This window comes from Talpa occidentalis, unplaced genomic scaffold (assembly GCF_014898055.3).
Source record: "Talpa occidentalis isolate TD23 unplaced genomic scaffold, MPIMG_talOcc4v2.1 talOcc4.4, whole genome shotgun sequence".
NCBI lineage: Eukaryota > Metazoa > Chordata > Mammalia > Eulipotyphla > Talpidae > Talpa > Talpa occidentalis.
Window position 1 is genome coordinate 9,108,904 of NW_023604295.1, and position 16,541 is coordinate 9,125,444.

General features: G+C 36.6%; 1 protein-coding gene across 1 annotated transcript; it reads left to right on the forward strand.

Annotated features, from left to right (window-relative positions):
- Positions 1 to 13,945: 13,945 nt before the first annotated feature.
- LOC119257105 (keratin-associated protein 6-3-like) lies at positions 13,946 to 14,359 on the forward strand. Its single transcript, XM_037524805.1, has one exon. The coding sequence runs from the start codon at positions 13,946 to 13,948 to the stop codon at positions 14,357 to 14,359; it is 414 nt and encodes a 137-aa protein (XP_037380702.1).
- Positions 14,360 to 16,541: the final 2,182 nt, after the last annotated feature.

The window sequence follows — 16,541 nt, forward strand, 5'->3', positions numbered from 1 at the left end:
ATTTCATAGGTGGGAATGTCCAGTGGGCAATTGGTGTGGAATGGGGTCAGTCCTCATTATTTGTCACAGAAATGCAAAACAAACATACAATGAGACAACTAAGCCCAACCGGAATAATGTAAATGAAAAATTTTAACTATAAAGTGTTACCTAGTCTGTAGTATGTGGAAGAATATAAACTTCCATATACTATTGGTGACAATGTGGAAAAACATTCATTTTACACCTGCACTTTTAAGTACATACAGAGCAATAGGTGAACAAAAATGTATGTCAAAAGTATGGACAAGAATATTTATGGCAAGCTTATTCATGATAACCAAAGAGTAGAAGGCTCCAATGTCCAATAATTAAACAAATAAATCATTGTATATTCACACAGTGGAATAATCTATAGCCATTTACTACATAGGATTATATTTAATTTTTTACATTTATTTTTACTTTATTTTTTATATTAATATTTTTTTTATTTTTTTACATCATTGTTCATTTTTAAACAACATTTGCTTCCCCCCCACCTCAGGTGTAGTCCACATAGAGTTTCCTTCACCAATGCACCCGTGTACCGTGACCATAGCCAACTGTGCTCCTCCCTCCCTCCCTCTGATCCCTCTCCCTCCTCCTTCCCTGCAGGGTGTCTCTGATTCATAATTGTCCATTTTTTCTTTGTTGTGTTTTGTACCGTTATTATTTTTTTTACACTGATGTCTTATTTGGTTCCCCTATATTCCCGCTATAAGTGAAACCATCCGATATTTTTCTTTTTCCTTCTGGCTATTTCACAGAGCATAATTCCTTCTAGTTCCATCCACATTGCTGTGAATGGCATGAGCTTATCTTTTTTGATCGCTGAGCAATATTCCATTGTTAAACATACCACATATTCTTGATCCAGTCAAAAAACCATGAATAGCCAAAGCCCTACTGATGAAAACAAAGGAGAAAGGAGGTATCACACGTCCAAACTTCAAGCTATACTACAAAGTCATAATAATTAAAACAGGTTGGTACTGGAACAAAAACAGACAGACAGACCCAAATAGAAAACCCCAAAATAAAGCCACACTTCTATGGACAACTGATCTTTGACGAAAGAGCAAAGAATATGCAGTGGAACACGGACAGTTTGTTCAATAAATGGTGCTGGGAAAACTGGACCACCACATGCAAAAAAATGAAACTAGACCACCACCACATGCATAAAAATCAACTCAAAGTGGACAAAAGAACTGGACATAAGACATGAAATCATAAAATATATAGAAGAAAATATATTTAGTTTTTTGATTGATGTTTGCATAGTATATTATCCTCCATTACTTTTACTTTCAACTACCTATCCCTTTAGAAATAAAATTTGTGTAGATAGTATATTGTTGGATAATGTGTTTTTCCATTTTATTTATTTTTTAATAAAAGATTTATTTATTTATGCATACAAGAGCTGGGGTGCAGGCCAGAGATGCTGCTGGGGCAGTGGGAGGATTCACCAGAGACAGAATGGGGAGCAGAACAGGCAGATAGACTGAAATACACTGCTGAGGGGAGCAGTGGGCAAGACAGGAGAGATCTGCTGTGCCATGTGGGTTGCTCCCTGGATGGCCAGGAATCAAACTCATACTGCAGTGGCTGGAGATAGCTTGATAGCACTGTCTTTAATCCCTGCGCCACCAGGGATTCCCTTTTATTTATCTTTTTTATGGCATATTTGAGCCATTTATATTTAAAGTGTGACATTGTATTAAAATGTCTAACATTTTATTACTTGTTTTTTGTTCATTGTTCCCTTCTTTCTCTCTTGTTATGTTCTTATAGGTTGCTTGAAATTTTTCTTAATTCCAATTTGATTTATCTGCACCATTTTTTGATTTATCTATTTTTATAATTTTCTTAGTTGTTGCTCCAGGTAGTAAAATATAGTTACATAACTTATCGCAGACTACTGACATCAAGATTTTAAAATTTCCAGTAATGATTTTAACACACACACACACACATACATTGAACAGCACGTCAGAAGGTATTAGAAATTGTGCTTCTACTGTCAGATATGCCTTAGGAATAGTGACTTCCCCAAATTTGTACCCAGTCTAGTGATTTTCCTTCCTTTCTGACTTTCTAAAATTTTGACTCTTATCACATCTGTTCCGAGAAGATTCTTTAGCCGTTCTCTGTAGTCAAGTCTGCCAGCAGCCAAATCTGTCTTCAGTGAATGCCAGAAAGTTTTTGAAAACTGACAACATTTTGACAATTGATTATTTTATTTTAGTAATTGAAAAATATTGTGTCATTTCTGTCTAGGCTCCATGGTTTCACATAAGATAAACAAATTTGGAAATTTCAAAGCATTATTTTTAATTCCTTTTCATTCTAATTCTCACTCAGCTCCTTGAGACTGATGAAAACAGTATTAGACTTATCACTATTGTCTCACAAGCTCACAAGATTGTTTGGTCTATTTTCTCCTTGTCTGTCCAGATGTCACTGATTCTGTCACCTGTCATTTCTACTCTACTATGAGACTCAGTGAGTTTTTATTTTTATTAGAGTTATTGTATTTTTAGCCCATGTTTTCCCTTTGATTCTTCTTGTAAGGCCTCTTTGCTGAGATTTTCTGCTTCTTCGGTTGTTACAGGGTAATTTGTAATTGCTTCTGAAAATAACTTTATGCTTGCATTAAAATCATTGTCAAATAAAAATATAAAAAAGATTTCCAGTTTCTGATTGACCTCGGTGTTTGCATCTGTTGTCTTTTCTCATTTAACCCGACTTTCCTGGTTCTTACTATAATGAGCGATTTTTACTGTGTTTTGAAAATTTTAGATATTTTGATACTTCTTTCTTTTCATCTTCCTCTCCCTCTCCCCCCCAGTCCTCTTTCTCCCTCTTTCTTTGCCTTGTTCTCTCTCTCTCTCTCTCTCTCTCTCTCTCATTCTCTCTCTCTCCTTTCTTCCCCCTCTCATTAAGCAAACAGTCCTCTTTGGAGATATGTATCTGGGTTCTTGTTAGTCCGCTGGGGAAAAAAAAAAACTATCAAAAATGAAATAATCCTCATTACTTCCTTATTGCAGATGGATAAAGAAAAGTTTAATGCCCATCTCTGCTCTGTTGACACCTTTTAATGAAAATGGGCTGCCCAATTATACAGCCTCATCACCTCCATGGGGAATATAAGCCCAGTTTCTAACTGGGTTTTGCTGATACTGTTAGGGGGAAAAGGATGTCCTAAAGCTAATTCCATACAGGCTTTGTGGACTCCACCCCCACCCCAGGCCAAAGCCAAAGACACTGGGAACTCCAAATCCCATCACCACCCAAGGGAAGGTGGCTGGGGCCTGAGGGTGGGGTTCAGCAGCCAGGTGGATATAAAGCCAGACACGTGGGCTTTGGAGGGGTCCCCCATTTTGGCTCCCCGCCAGCTCGCAGCGTCCGGCCAGCTCTGAGAGTGCCTTTGGGTTTCCAGGTCGGCGGATCGGGTAGGACGCATTAAAGACTTTATTTCCCTATTTTCTCCCTGAGTTGTACATTTTCCTTATTTCCTTTTCCCTTGTAAATAAACCTTTTATTAACCTTTTGTGTGTGCCTGTAGTGAAGTATTAATAAATCCTTTTTAAGCGCGCGGGTGAGGACCCACAGCCAGGAACCCGTTCAATATTGGGGCTGCTCTATAATAATACCACATCAATGTGAGTAATCTGCTTTTTGCTTATTTTTTCGTGCACATGACTCTCTAGCCAGAATGCCATAGAGTTGAAATCAGATAGTACATAGCGTTTTCAATTCATCTTCCTTCACTTTGGAATGTGTTGAGGTTTCCTATATATCTTCTTGTGACTTGATAACTTATTTCATTTTATTGTTGAATAATCTTGCAATGTTGGATATACCACAGTTTGCTTATCATTGTACCTATTGAAGGATATCTTGGTTGCCTACCTGTTCTGGCAACTTTTAACAAAGCCACTATTACATGTCTAAGCACAGGTTTTTGTGTGAACATATATTTTTAATTCATTTGGACTTAGATCAAGAAGTATGATTGCTGTAGTGTGATATATTTAGTTTTGTATGAAACTGCCAAAGTGTTTTCCAAAGTGGCTGGGTAATTTTGCATTCCACCAGTCGGGGAAGGAGAGCCAGCATCACCCAAATTCTCATCAACATTTGGTGTTGTCAGTGTTTTGGATTTTACCCATTATAATCAGTGTGCAGTATTTTCGTTGTTTTAATTTGAAATTCCCTATTGACATATATTGAGCATCTTTTCGTATCTTTACACTCAAAAAGAAGAGAATTTTTATGATTAAACAGTGAGAATAAAATAAGTGTTGTTTTTATAGAAAAATAGAATAAACCTGAAGATAGTCTAATCTAAATAATTCTTAGGAAACTTGATTTCAGAGATGTAAAGAATTTCCCTGGATGAAAACAGAAAGCTGAAATTTCACTGACTGAATTGTAAATTCTATGCCCCTTGTAGTCACAGGTGTGTGCAACTAATCCTTAGATCGTGAAGCAGGTTAAGTTTTGCCCTGTGGTCATTGATATAGCTTTTATGCCAGATTTCCTGGGGGTATTTTTGATCTCACAGTTGTCCTGCTGACTTGAGCTGCATATATCAATTCAACGTTTTTAATGAATCATGGAGACAAGTGTGATGCATGGATTCATTTTGATCTTCCTCAACTGTTACCTGTGAAGACTCTTGCTTTTTTGAGGGCAGAATTTCACTTAGATGCGACTCAACAAGCTCCAGGTTTCACCTTAAGATGAATATTTAAACGTAGGATGTGAGATACTCCTTTCTGATCCTTTGTGAATATAGCTGGCAGAGCCAAGACTTTGTGGAACAAAAAGCACAACAAAGCATCAAGCTGAGATCCAGCTGCAGATGGAGAGTTGCAGAATATCAGGAAGTGCCAGATGTAACCTTCAATGGAGGTAGTTGATGTATTAAAATGCTAATCCATTCCATTTTATTTCAAGTTTATAAAGATAGTTTATGTCTGTCGCATAACTGTCCTATGTCTGATTCACTCATCTTAGAGATTAACATACCTCTCAGCATGATTAAATATAATCATTCCACAAATATTTATTGCCCAGTACAAACTATTAATATTGGAAGGGGGTGGATTATAGTCTTCTGTTATGCAAAATGTGATGATGAAAAACAAGGAAGTGAGCCCCAGGGCAAGTTAGGGTTAATAAGGTTTTAGAGACAGTGCAGGCAGGGACTTCAGGAAAGTTAAAGAGATAAGGATGGTAAATTCTAAGAGGTGCTAACCAAAACATGCTCCAGAGATGGGACAGAAACCCAGGAGGGTTAATGGGGGCAGTAAATTTTAGGGTTAAAATTTAAGGCTAATGGGGGCAGTGAATTTTAAGAGACCTTGGACAGGGGAGGTGAACTCTAAGATAAGAGCTGGGAAAATGGGCACATCTGCTTGGAGTAGAATGGCTACTAGAGAAAAGAGCCAATCACAAAATAGGATGATGGGATTTTAGAATAGAGAAAAAAGGGTTTAAATATCCCCTAGTCATGGGCCCATAAGGTTGTCTTTTGCCCCTCCTTGGCATTGCTGCCTTGAAGTCCTTGCTTTTGTTCTTTGCCTCTAAATATACTTTCTTGAACAAAGTTTGCTTCTCTCTGCTTACTTACCTAAAAAGTCTGTAAATTCCTTTTTACGGCTTTGTGGAACAAGAACTCATGGTAGTTCAAGGGCTAAATTAACAGCACACACAGGTTTCAGAAGAAGGATTTTTTTGTTTTAACAAGTACTTCTAAAAAAACTTCAGGAAAAAATAGAATGGAAATATTTTAATGTATACCAAGTTATAATTTATCATAATTTGGGAGAAATTATACATATAGTTTTACAGAGTGCTCTGCATATCGTAGGCATCCAAAAATACATTTAGAATATTGCTTTCAGCTTAGCCACATATGTTGGTCTTTTGTCCTGCCTTTGATAATGCTGTCATTTCAAATATGAATAGGCATATACTTAGCTTTTGTTCAAAGTATTACAATTTCTTACAGATAAAAATGAAATGACAACTCCCATTCAAAGTGAGATATTACCAGATGAATATCTCATCAAAGGAAATTCTATTTTGCATTGTTTATTTTTGGGTAAAGGAACTGGCAGAAACTTAAAAAGTGAGTTGGGAATGAAAATTTTATCTTCAAAGGTAAGCATGAAATTAAGAACTAGGAATCAAATAATACAGAAAAATCATAAAATATAAATGTGTCACTCTATAAACACATGAAAATTGATTCTATAAGTCAACAAATCCAAGTGTATAATGATTGTAATATAGAAATGCAAATATATGCTAAATAAATATTGTAAAATAGAAAGTGATTCCCTATGTTTAAATTTTTGTGTTGAGGTTATAATCAGTGAAACTGTTTTGGGAGGATGACCTGTAACAGAATATCAGCAGACACACTATTTAAGCACTTAAATGTACAGAGCTAGCACTGTAAGCAGTTGGCCAGAGGCAGCAGTAACCAAAGAATAACAAGGAAGCAAAGGTTTTACGTGAACAGATGAACAGATGCCATGCTCTTATCTTTCTGGCATCATTGTCCCCTTAGAAAGACAGGAGAGGTCTGCTGCGCCATGTGGGTTGCTCCCTGGCTGGCGGGGGAGCGAACTTGTGCTGCCGAGGCCCGGATTGCTTCATAATGTGGTGCTTAACCCCTTGTGCCACCAGTTATGCTTTGTAATCTAGGCGTCCCTGCCTGAGGATACTAGACTGCACCTGAGGATACTAGTTTCTGTAACTGTGTCCTCTGAGCCTAAGGATTGTAGTTTCCATAACTGTAAGGATCTTGGTTTCCATAGCTGTGTCAATGGCTATGTTAATCTCTTCTACCCCCACCTCCTTGTGTGAGCCAGGTGTCTGGTCTTGTGGCCCACCTCCTTTTCAGTTTTATTTTTTCTACGCTTGTCCTCCATCCGTGTGTAATTCAGACCTAGTCTGAAGGTCTGAGTACAAGGAGTACTGATGTCAAAGGGCAGAAGAAGATGGATGTCCTAGCTCAAAAAGAGAGCAAAATCACCTTTCCTGTATATTTTTTTCTATTCAGGTTCTCAACAGATTGCAAGGGGGCAACTGCATTGCTGAGGGCAAACTTCTACTAATTCAAATGCAAATATCTTCAGGAAAACCCTCACAGCACAGGAAAACCCAGAAGTAACCTTTTACCTGCTGTCTGGGTATCTGTAGTCCAGTCAGATTGACATATAATCAAGCATCCCACCTTCCTTTTGTACACACACACACACAGAAGAAAAATCACTATTTTGAATGAGATACATTTTTATGATATATTTAACTATTCTCACATAAAAGTTGCTGACCAAAAATTTTAAAGGCAATATGGTATTGCCTTTTTTTGTGAAAATTGTAAGGCTTTTTGTACAATTGTAAAACCCCTCTGATCATATTAGTGACTTTGTATGGGGCTTGCAGGCAACTATTTTTTAAAGCTACTTTAGTATAATGTTGACATTTCAGAATAGAAAAGGAATTATTCATGTGAGGAATAATGGAGGCAGACTTCGAAAGCATTTCCTCCAGAAGTTTCTCAGTGGAACCCATATGACTAGTATCTTCTGCAGCAAGATGGAATTGAGACTATAAGACAAAAAGGGGAGAGGGAAAAACAGAGTGTGGAACACAATGGACTGTGGTGGGGGACAGTGGGCATCTTGGTGGTGGTTCTGCACCTGAGGAAAAGTAATCCTATATTTTTGAATAGCATTCAGTGTTTTAAACCTATGCTATATTAATAAAAACATATGAATAAAGTGATACAAAATACAAAACATGGTTTTATAAAAATATCTAAATGCACATAAAGCATTAGCACTCTCTGAGGTGCTTGAACCATGTGAATTCTGCTAATGTTTTCTACTAATGTTTCATTTTTGTGAAAATGAGGAGAATTCTAAAAGGCAAAAATGGGTTTGGAGCAATAGAGAAGAGGTGGGAATGTTCAAGGTTAAGGTAGTTCTCATGATCTGTGAAATGTCAGCAAAAATGGGTTTGGAGCAATAAAGAAGAGGTGGGAATGTTCAAGGTTAAGGTAGTTCTCATGATCTGTGAAATGTCAGCCAAAAGAAGGTAAATTTATGGGTTGTCTGCAGCAAGTCAGAGTGTCTGCCAACAGTGTTCTTCCTTGCCATAAGGACTGGTTACTAGTAATTAAAAGATCTTGTATGAGCAGAGTTTCGAAGACAAGAAAATTGATTATTACTCATGACTCACAAATTATTCAGATGTAATTAATAGCAAATGTCCTCAATTCCCCCAGGCCATGTTTTAAAAACATGGATCCACACATCACTCAGATTGGAACTGCAAATTAGTCAATGACATGATACGTGGCTGTTACTGTGCACTCTGAAGTCACCTACCCTCTCTCTCCACCCAAGGAGAACCTCAACCACCAACACCATGTGTGGCACCTACTATGGAAACTACTATGGAGGTCTGGGCTGTGGCTATGGTTCCTTCTTTGGCCGTGGCTTCCACAGACTGATTGCACTATTAATTTCAGGAATGTGCTTGGGCATAAATTACTCCAGAGTCCAATTCAATTATATATGGTTCCTTAGCAGGAGTAATTTGGAAGTCCTGTCTTTGAGATTTTTCTGCACCTAGGAGGGTTCTTCTCAGCTGTCTTTTCTAATTTTCTTTGGTAAACTAGCTGGGTTTTGGTTTAGCTGATTGCTTTCACAAATCAATCTGCTTCTTTTTAGTTGCTAAGCACTAATATCTGTTGTTTTCTATGTACCTTAAATCTTGGATTTCTTATACTTTTAAATAAACTAGCTCATTTGAAGAGATATTTGGTGCTCCTCCTTATGGCCTGCCTATTGCCTTATTCAAAATATAGGAGAAACTTTTAGAACTGGGGCAGGGACAGTTATCTTCTTGTTCTCGTGTACAGACACAACTGTATTACTAATAGTCACTGGTCTGACTAGTAGCCTGTGAGTTTCTTGGGCTTTCTAGATCCCTCATAAAACCTCCTTCCAATGGATGATCTTAGATGGGAAGAAAGGGTGTTAGGACCTCAGGTTACTGGCTCTCTGTGCCATGGATACAAGTGTGCACTCTCTGCTTAGATACAAGTAGTATCTGGGCATATGAAAGGGGCCACCCATTTCTTGGCAGTGTTAACTTGAAATTTAGCCACTGCATCCAGGAACAAAGGGCATGAAATATGCTGATGACTTGCTAGATGAGAGAGATGATCTAGGCTTTGACAAAGAGAGGGAGGATTTTCTTCCTGAGCCCCCTGCTCAGGCATGAGCTTCTATCGTGTTTAGTAGGAGGAGGAATGACAGGAGGACAGGTTGTGGCTCAAAGAGATCAAGACTCACTAATCCTAGATTAAGTAGATTTTCTTGAATAAATGTTTCTTCATTTGCTCTCTGTACTCAGGACAATTTCAAAAGGCTATTTTATATTAAAAAATCTAATGTATCTCTTGAGGGCTTCGTAGCTCATGGCCACTATTCTGAGTATGGAGGTTTACTCAGTGAAAAGTTATAACCTCTACATGGCTTCCACTCTGACCTATTAGACCTTGCAAGGATAGGTCCCTCTGGTGACCTGCCTTTCAAGACTCCTGTCCGCTGCTGTGCCAAGTTTACTGGAAATGGCATTTACTGGGACGTGTCTTCTGGCTATGTTGGCGTTCAGTATTTGTAGAAGTCGTGTGGCACAGGTGTGTGTGTGTGTGTGTTGTCTGTCTTTAATTGATGGAGGATCAACAGAGCAGTCTGCATTATTCTTTAGAAAATATGTATTTTGTAGGCTTAAGGGTTGAGCCAGCAACATACTGTAATCACATTCGCAAAGTAATTTTATATAGTTCCTCCATCAATTATCAAATCCTTAACATTTAGTCACTAAAAGATTAGAGGATATTGTCGCTTTATATTTTATCATTTTTAATGTTATTAACAATAGTAATAAATAGAATGAATAAAGATAAGTGATCATGAGCATCTTTTCTGAACATGACCTAGATTAGAAGGATCACAGCTACACTTTAGTCTACACTTTGGGTCAGATTGTGCCTTTGTGAACAAAGCCAGTGCTTTGTCCTGGATGATAAAGGTCTTTGGCCTGGAGTCAAGACTGACCTCTGTGAAGCAGACTTAAATTTGGTGGTCTCTTTGTGATGATACAGGATGGCAGACAAACACATATAGCCTATAACATATGCCTGTAGCCATGAGGCATGGAATGAGATCAGGAAAGAAGCTACACTAACATATAATCTAGGAGAAAGTGTCACAGGTGCCAGAGTCATGAATTCAACTATCTAGTACCATGAAAGATGAAATACAGGTGAAATAGAATGAAGTGTTGTGCAAAGGGGTGCTATTTTATCAATGACTTTAGTTGAATATACTGAAAATGAGACGTTGATAAAATTGAGTTATAGCAGCTCTTGGATTGTTTCTGAAAATGCATTTTATGAAAGTACTGGTTGAATATAACTTTTGGTCAGGTCTGACATATCCACATCATTAGTATAGATTGTTAGAGGGTCAGCAATTTCCCTTATTCTCTCTCACTCTCACATACACACACAACCACACACATATAATCACAAACGAGCTCTCTCTACATGGACTGTTTGTATTTAATCATATGCTGATAACAGTATAAACACAAAAGGGGTTGTTTTTGGTAAGTTTATTGGAAATTCCAAATAATCAATAAAGCTCTGAACTGGCTTTATAAATAGAAGAAAACAGAAGAAATATATTTGGCTGTCATTGTTTGAACGGGTAACAGTATCAATATAAATAATATAACAGCTACACATAGTGCCTCACAGGAGAGTGTCTTAGAGATCAGCAATCTAGAATTTCTCAGAAGCCAGAAGAACAGTATCTTCCATAGCAGCATGGGTAGTAATAGACTTGTCCATAATCACTATAACCACGTCCATAGCCACAGCCCAGGCACCCACAGGGCTGCCTGTAGAAGCTCATGGTGTCAGGAAAGGAAGACTAAGTTAAACAACAGAGCTGCTTCTAGAATGCCAAGTTTATCATCTACACAAAGCCTTACATGCAAGCTGAGTAGTATGTGAGATGAAGTACAGGCACTGTTGGCATTCAAACAACCTCAAGAATTCCTCCTAACCAATATATCCAAGACAACTTTGCTGTGTGTCAGGGTGTTGGCAATAAAGTCATGTGCCCCTAATGAGAGAATTTTCTGTTCACTTTTTTGGTTTCTAAATCTAAACCATGTTATTTGCTGTCCTGACATGATATAGCCAATGAAGCTATATAGCTATATAGCCAATTTAAACCAGATTCTAAATTTAAACCATGTTATTTGCTGTCCTGACATGATATAGCCAATGAAGACTCTACCTATAGAAAATCCCAGTTTTATTTAATAATATCCTCCTTCTACCTGCATGAATTCAGGGAAGAAAATAGAAAGGTCTCTTAAAAAGTGTAGTGTTATCAGATGAAACCATAGATATAACCAAGGCTGTGACAGGCAAGACAGTGTTGGCTGTTTTCTAAACTGTGGCTTGTCAGATGTAGCAAATAAGAGTCCAGGACATCCAGAAAAACAAATTATTTTAGTGTAAGTATTCACCTTGCAATATTCGTGGTAGTCAATATTCTGAATATCAAATTTGAATTTCAATATTCTAAAATTAAAATTTAACTGCATGTCTGGTATTTACTATAGTGACATTAATGTGGGAAGGCTTCCTAGGGTTACGGTCAAGGTAGGTCATGATCTTGTGTGTCATGCACACTTTGAGATGTAGAAGAAAATAAAAAGACTAAATAGTTTAGAGAATCGGGTACTTAATTTTGCCTTGCTAAATTTCTAGTGGCTATTAACCAATGGAGATATCAAGTATGTACTTGGAGATCATACATATAAATATATGCATCTATAAAGATTAGAAGGAAATCTATAAAATATATGAAATATTATATACATGAAAGGTTCAAAATATAAATTGAGAAAAGAATGTATCCAAGTCCACCCATGTAAACAGAATTTAAGAGGTAGAGACTAGACTGAGACTTAGGAGGGCCAAACACTGATCATGCTGTTGATCATGTTGTTCTGAATATCCATCCATTTATTGCACACAAACTAAAGATCCTATGCATTAAATTTACAAGTCTGAGCTCTTACTTTGAAAGAATTAGTATTGTTAAATTGTAAGTACAATCTATTAAAGTACGTTCCAGAGAGGCATCCTCACTGAAGTTCAAATACAGATGAGTTTCTCAAAAAAGCAAATTCCATTTATAATGTTACAAAACAATGCTTCTTCAAAAAATTAAAATTATGGCCTCCCTGGTGGTGCAGGGGTTAAATCTCAGAGCTATCAAGCTATCATCAGCTACTGCAGCATGAGTTTGATACATGGCAAGGGAGTTAACCCACATTTGGCGGGTAGACCTCTCCTGTCTTGCCCGCTGTTCCCTTCAGCAGTGTGTTTCAGTACATCTACCTGTTCTCTTCTCCATTCTATCTCTGGGGAATCCTCTCACCCCCACACCTCTAGCCTATACCCCAGTTCTTGTATGCATAAATAAATAAATATTTGAAAAGGAAAAAAAACAACAAAAAACATAAAATTAAAAAGATATACCTACCAAGAAAAAATTATGAAAAGTATGGTTCAAAACACACAATGACAAAATAGATTAATGTGTTTCATACTAGTTTACATTAGTCTGTTCATATTGTTTACATTAGCATGAAAATATCTTTTAGCTTCATTATTTCTTTTGACTCATTTGAAATAGTTGTCATATTGGTGAGTGGTACTTTAAAAAATCTATGTCTTCATTCTGATATCTCCAGAGCTATTAAAATGCAGAATTTCTAATTTAATTTTTAATAAAATGTTATTGACTTACCATTGATTTACAATAGCATACAATTTTAATTTCTTGAGCCATCTTCACTGCAATGTCAACCAGACTGAAATTATACTTTCTAGAATCTGCCTAGACATTTTAGCTCACTGTCATTGAATATCAGAAATTTGGATGAACGTATGTATAACAATGCCTTTCCATGAACATTTTCTTAAAGACACAGAGGTACATTTTTGAAACTATGCTATAAACCAATCCCATTTTTATCACAATCCAATAGGATGGATAATCATACTGAAATTCAAGGGTTATACCTGAGGGCACAGCATTTCAGGTTGCAATGTATGCTGATTTTATGTTTTGAGAAAGGAACATCTTAGTCTAATTTATTGTTAACACAAATACATGATACTAACCCTATTGGATAGATGCTTGGAATATTAATTTCTGATGGTATATACAATTAGAAAAAATAAAAGAAATCTAACTATTGAATTTCAGAGAAAAATATGTTTTTTTTTTGTCTTTCAGTAGAAACTGAATATAAATGAGAATTACATTGGCATAAGTAGGAAAGAATGCATTTTGTTCAGACCTGGCTCTCTTGACATTTTAATGAGTTAAATTATTATTGATATTATGAGCATGAAAGATACATTATGGATTCACTATAGAAGAGAGTTTAAAGTCTGAAGAAAGTATTAATTTGAATCAGGAAAGTAGAAAGATTAAAGAATCAAAAGGAATGGTTTTTGGGAAAATGATAAAATAATATAATCATTTTGGGGGCTAAGAGCATAAAAATGTATTCTTTCTTGACATAAGGATAGACATAGGAATTAAAATAAAAGTTTAGGTTGGGGCAAGATTGTGTGTGTGTATGTGTGTGTCTCTTATTCTTCAAGCCCTCAACTGGAATAAGAGGAGCCAGAACTAGGCACCACACACAGCAAACTCTGAGTTTCTTTGACGCATTATGTTATGGTTGAGAAACAACAATCTAATTAGATTAGTCATGAAAGGAGACAATGGCATTGACCACACCCATTGGATGGGCAGTGGTCACACCCACTGAGAGGGTGTATAAAAAGCCCTCTTCAGAGGCACCATCCATACTGAAGTCACCTATTCTTCTTCTCTACCCAACGACAACCTCAACCACCAACACCATGTGTGGCAGCTACTACGGAAACTACTATGGAGGCCTGGGCTGTGGCTACAGAGGCCTGGGCTGTGGCTACGGAGGCCTGGGATATGGCTACGGTGGCCTGGGCTATGGCTATGGCAGCCTGGGCTATGGCTATGGTGGCCTGGGCTATGGCTATGGTGGCCTGGGCTGTGGCTATGGCTCCTGCTATGGCTGTGGCTTCCGCAGACTGGGTTGTGGCTATGGATATGGTTCTGGCTACGGTTGTGGCTCTGGCTATGGCTACTACTATTAAGGAGATGGTGGGAGAGTCTCTTATTCTCCACCTGGACATCAGGATTCACCCATTCCATATCCCACAATCTCTAAGTTCTATGGTTGGGTGATGATAATCTACTACTACAGTTTTCAGTCTTAATTTTTCTGAAGAATCATCTTCTAACATCATCAAAATTTGACCTACAGTCCTGTGTTCCTCGATGTAAATCATGAAATATGAAATTTGTTCCTCTGAACTCCATCATAATCTTTCATAGGAATGATGTCACAAATCCTGCCTTTTGATTTCTCTGTCTTTCAAATAAACTTATTCAATTTTATACAATTTGATTTTCTTTTCATTTGTTATCTAGTGTTTATCTTTTTTGCTTTTTTAGTTGCTTGTATTAAAGGCAACAATTGTCCTCTTTAGGAAATATATTTTTATATTTCTGATTCAGGGACAAAGTTCCTGATTTTTAACATTAAGAAACTAGCAATCTTTGTAGTTTATAGTTTTCTGTTCTGGTTATGTGGTACTGATGTGTTCTGCTGGGATAGTAAGATAAACAAGACAGCTTTTGTCATTTTAGTTAATCATTGTCTGGAAATGTTATATATTTCAAGGGCTTCTACAACAAAATTTTTATTTACAAGAAATTTCATAGAAGATATGAGTATTGACACATGATTCCTGCTTTTAATCTTTGATTTGGGCATGTGTAAGCAAGAAGTGTTTCTTATGTGTGTCCTGCATAAGACAGACAAATTCAAGCTTATTCTGACCTGGCCCACCCAGATTTTATAAACACTACCTTGATTTAAAAATATGTTTTAAAAAACAATGACAGATGAATGGGTTAAGCAAATGTGGTATATTTACACAATGGAATACTACTCAACAATGAAAAATGAACCCTATCCATTTGCAACAACATGAAGGGAACTTGAACCAGATAATGTTGAGTGAAAAGTCAGAAGGAGAAAGAAAACATCAGAGGATCTCAGTGATATGTGGAATATAGAGTAACAAAACAAAGGGTCAGTCAAAGCCAAACCAAAAATGACATCATTTCTAAAACCTGTTACATATTTATGTTCAGTCATTTCATGGGATTCTGAATATTTATTCTGAGTGATTTCTTTTCTGTAATTTGTGTGGTTTTACAGTTTAAACTGCAATAATTTGCTTTTCATTAATTTTCTGTGACTCATATTCATAAACTTATTAATTATATTTTATTGAAATGAAGTCTCTAGACCTTGGACATGTGTGAGTTTAGTGTGGTATTTAGTTTAAGGTCATAAATATGCTCCAATTTATGTTGAGATATTCACAGTTTGAAGATCTTGACCTCCCAAGAAAGAATTCAGATCCCTCAAAAGATCAAGCCCCAAAGGTGTCATTTTTTTTCCAAGTATGCCTATGTGAGGTTTTGTCTTACCTAACATAGGTAAGACAAAAAAAAACTCACTTTATTCTTGAAGCTTAGAATTTCACAAGTCAATACTGTTGTTGATTATGTTTTTCCAGATCTTCCTCCAAAAAGTATTTTAATGTCACTTAAAATAGATAATATTTTATTTTGCTTATTTAGAAATATGCATTATTCTCAAAGGAGATTTTGTAATGTGGACAATAGAGATAGTAATTTGCAACACCACAAAAGAAATTTTACTATCCATGTTCATTGTAGCTGCTCTGGTGTTATGTTAGTTTTATGTTAGCATGTTAATGATATTCTACTACAGATTCTCTTTATTTTCTCCCAGTCTGAGTTTTTCTTTCTTACACATGGAATCCTAAGATATTTATTTATATTATTTTTTAAAGCATACTTGTATGTTTTTTCATAATATAAAATTTCTCACCTTAGTTGTCGTCATCCTAGTTTTCTCACTTACTTCCTTGGTTGCAGACATTGCAGTCTGCAAATATGAGGTTTGGAAACAGCCATTATAAATTCTATTATTCCCCTCCTTAAATGTTATTTATTTGCCACTACTTTCAATATACGACGGTTCTAACCACCACCTACTTGTCCATAGTTCTTCTTTGAATTTGGACTCCATCAAGTTATCTATCTATCTGTCTACCTACCTACCTACCTACTTACCTATCATCAATCTATTTCTCTATTTGCATATCTCTTCCCAAGTGATATATATCCAATATCTTTCTAAAGTGACCTTGGGAATTTACCAGAGCCACTGCATAC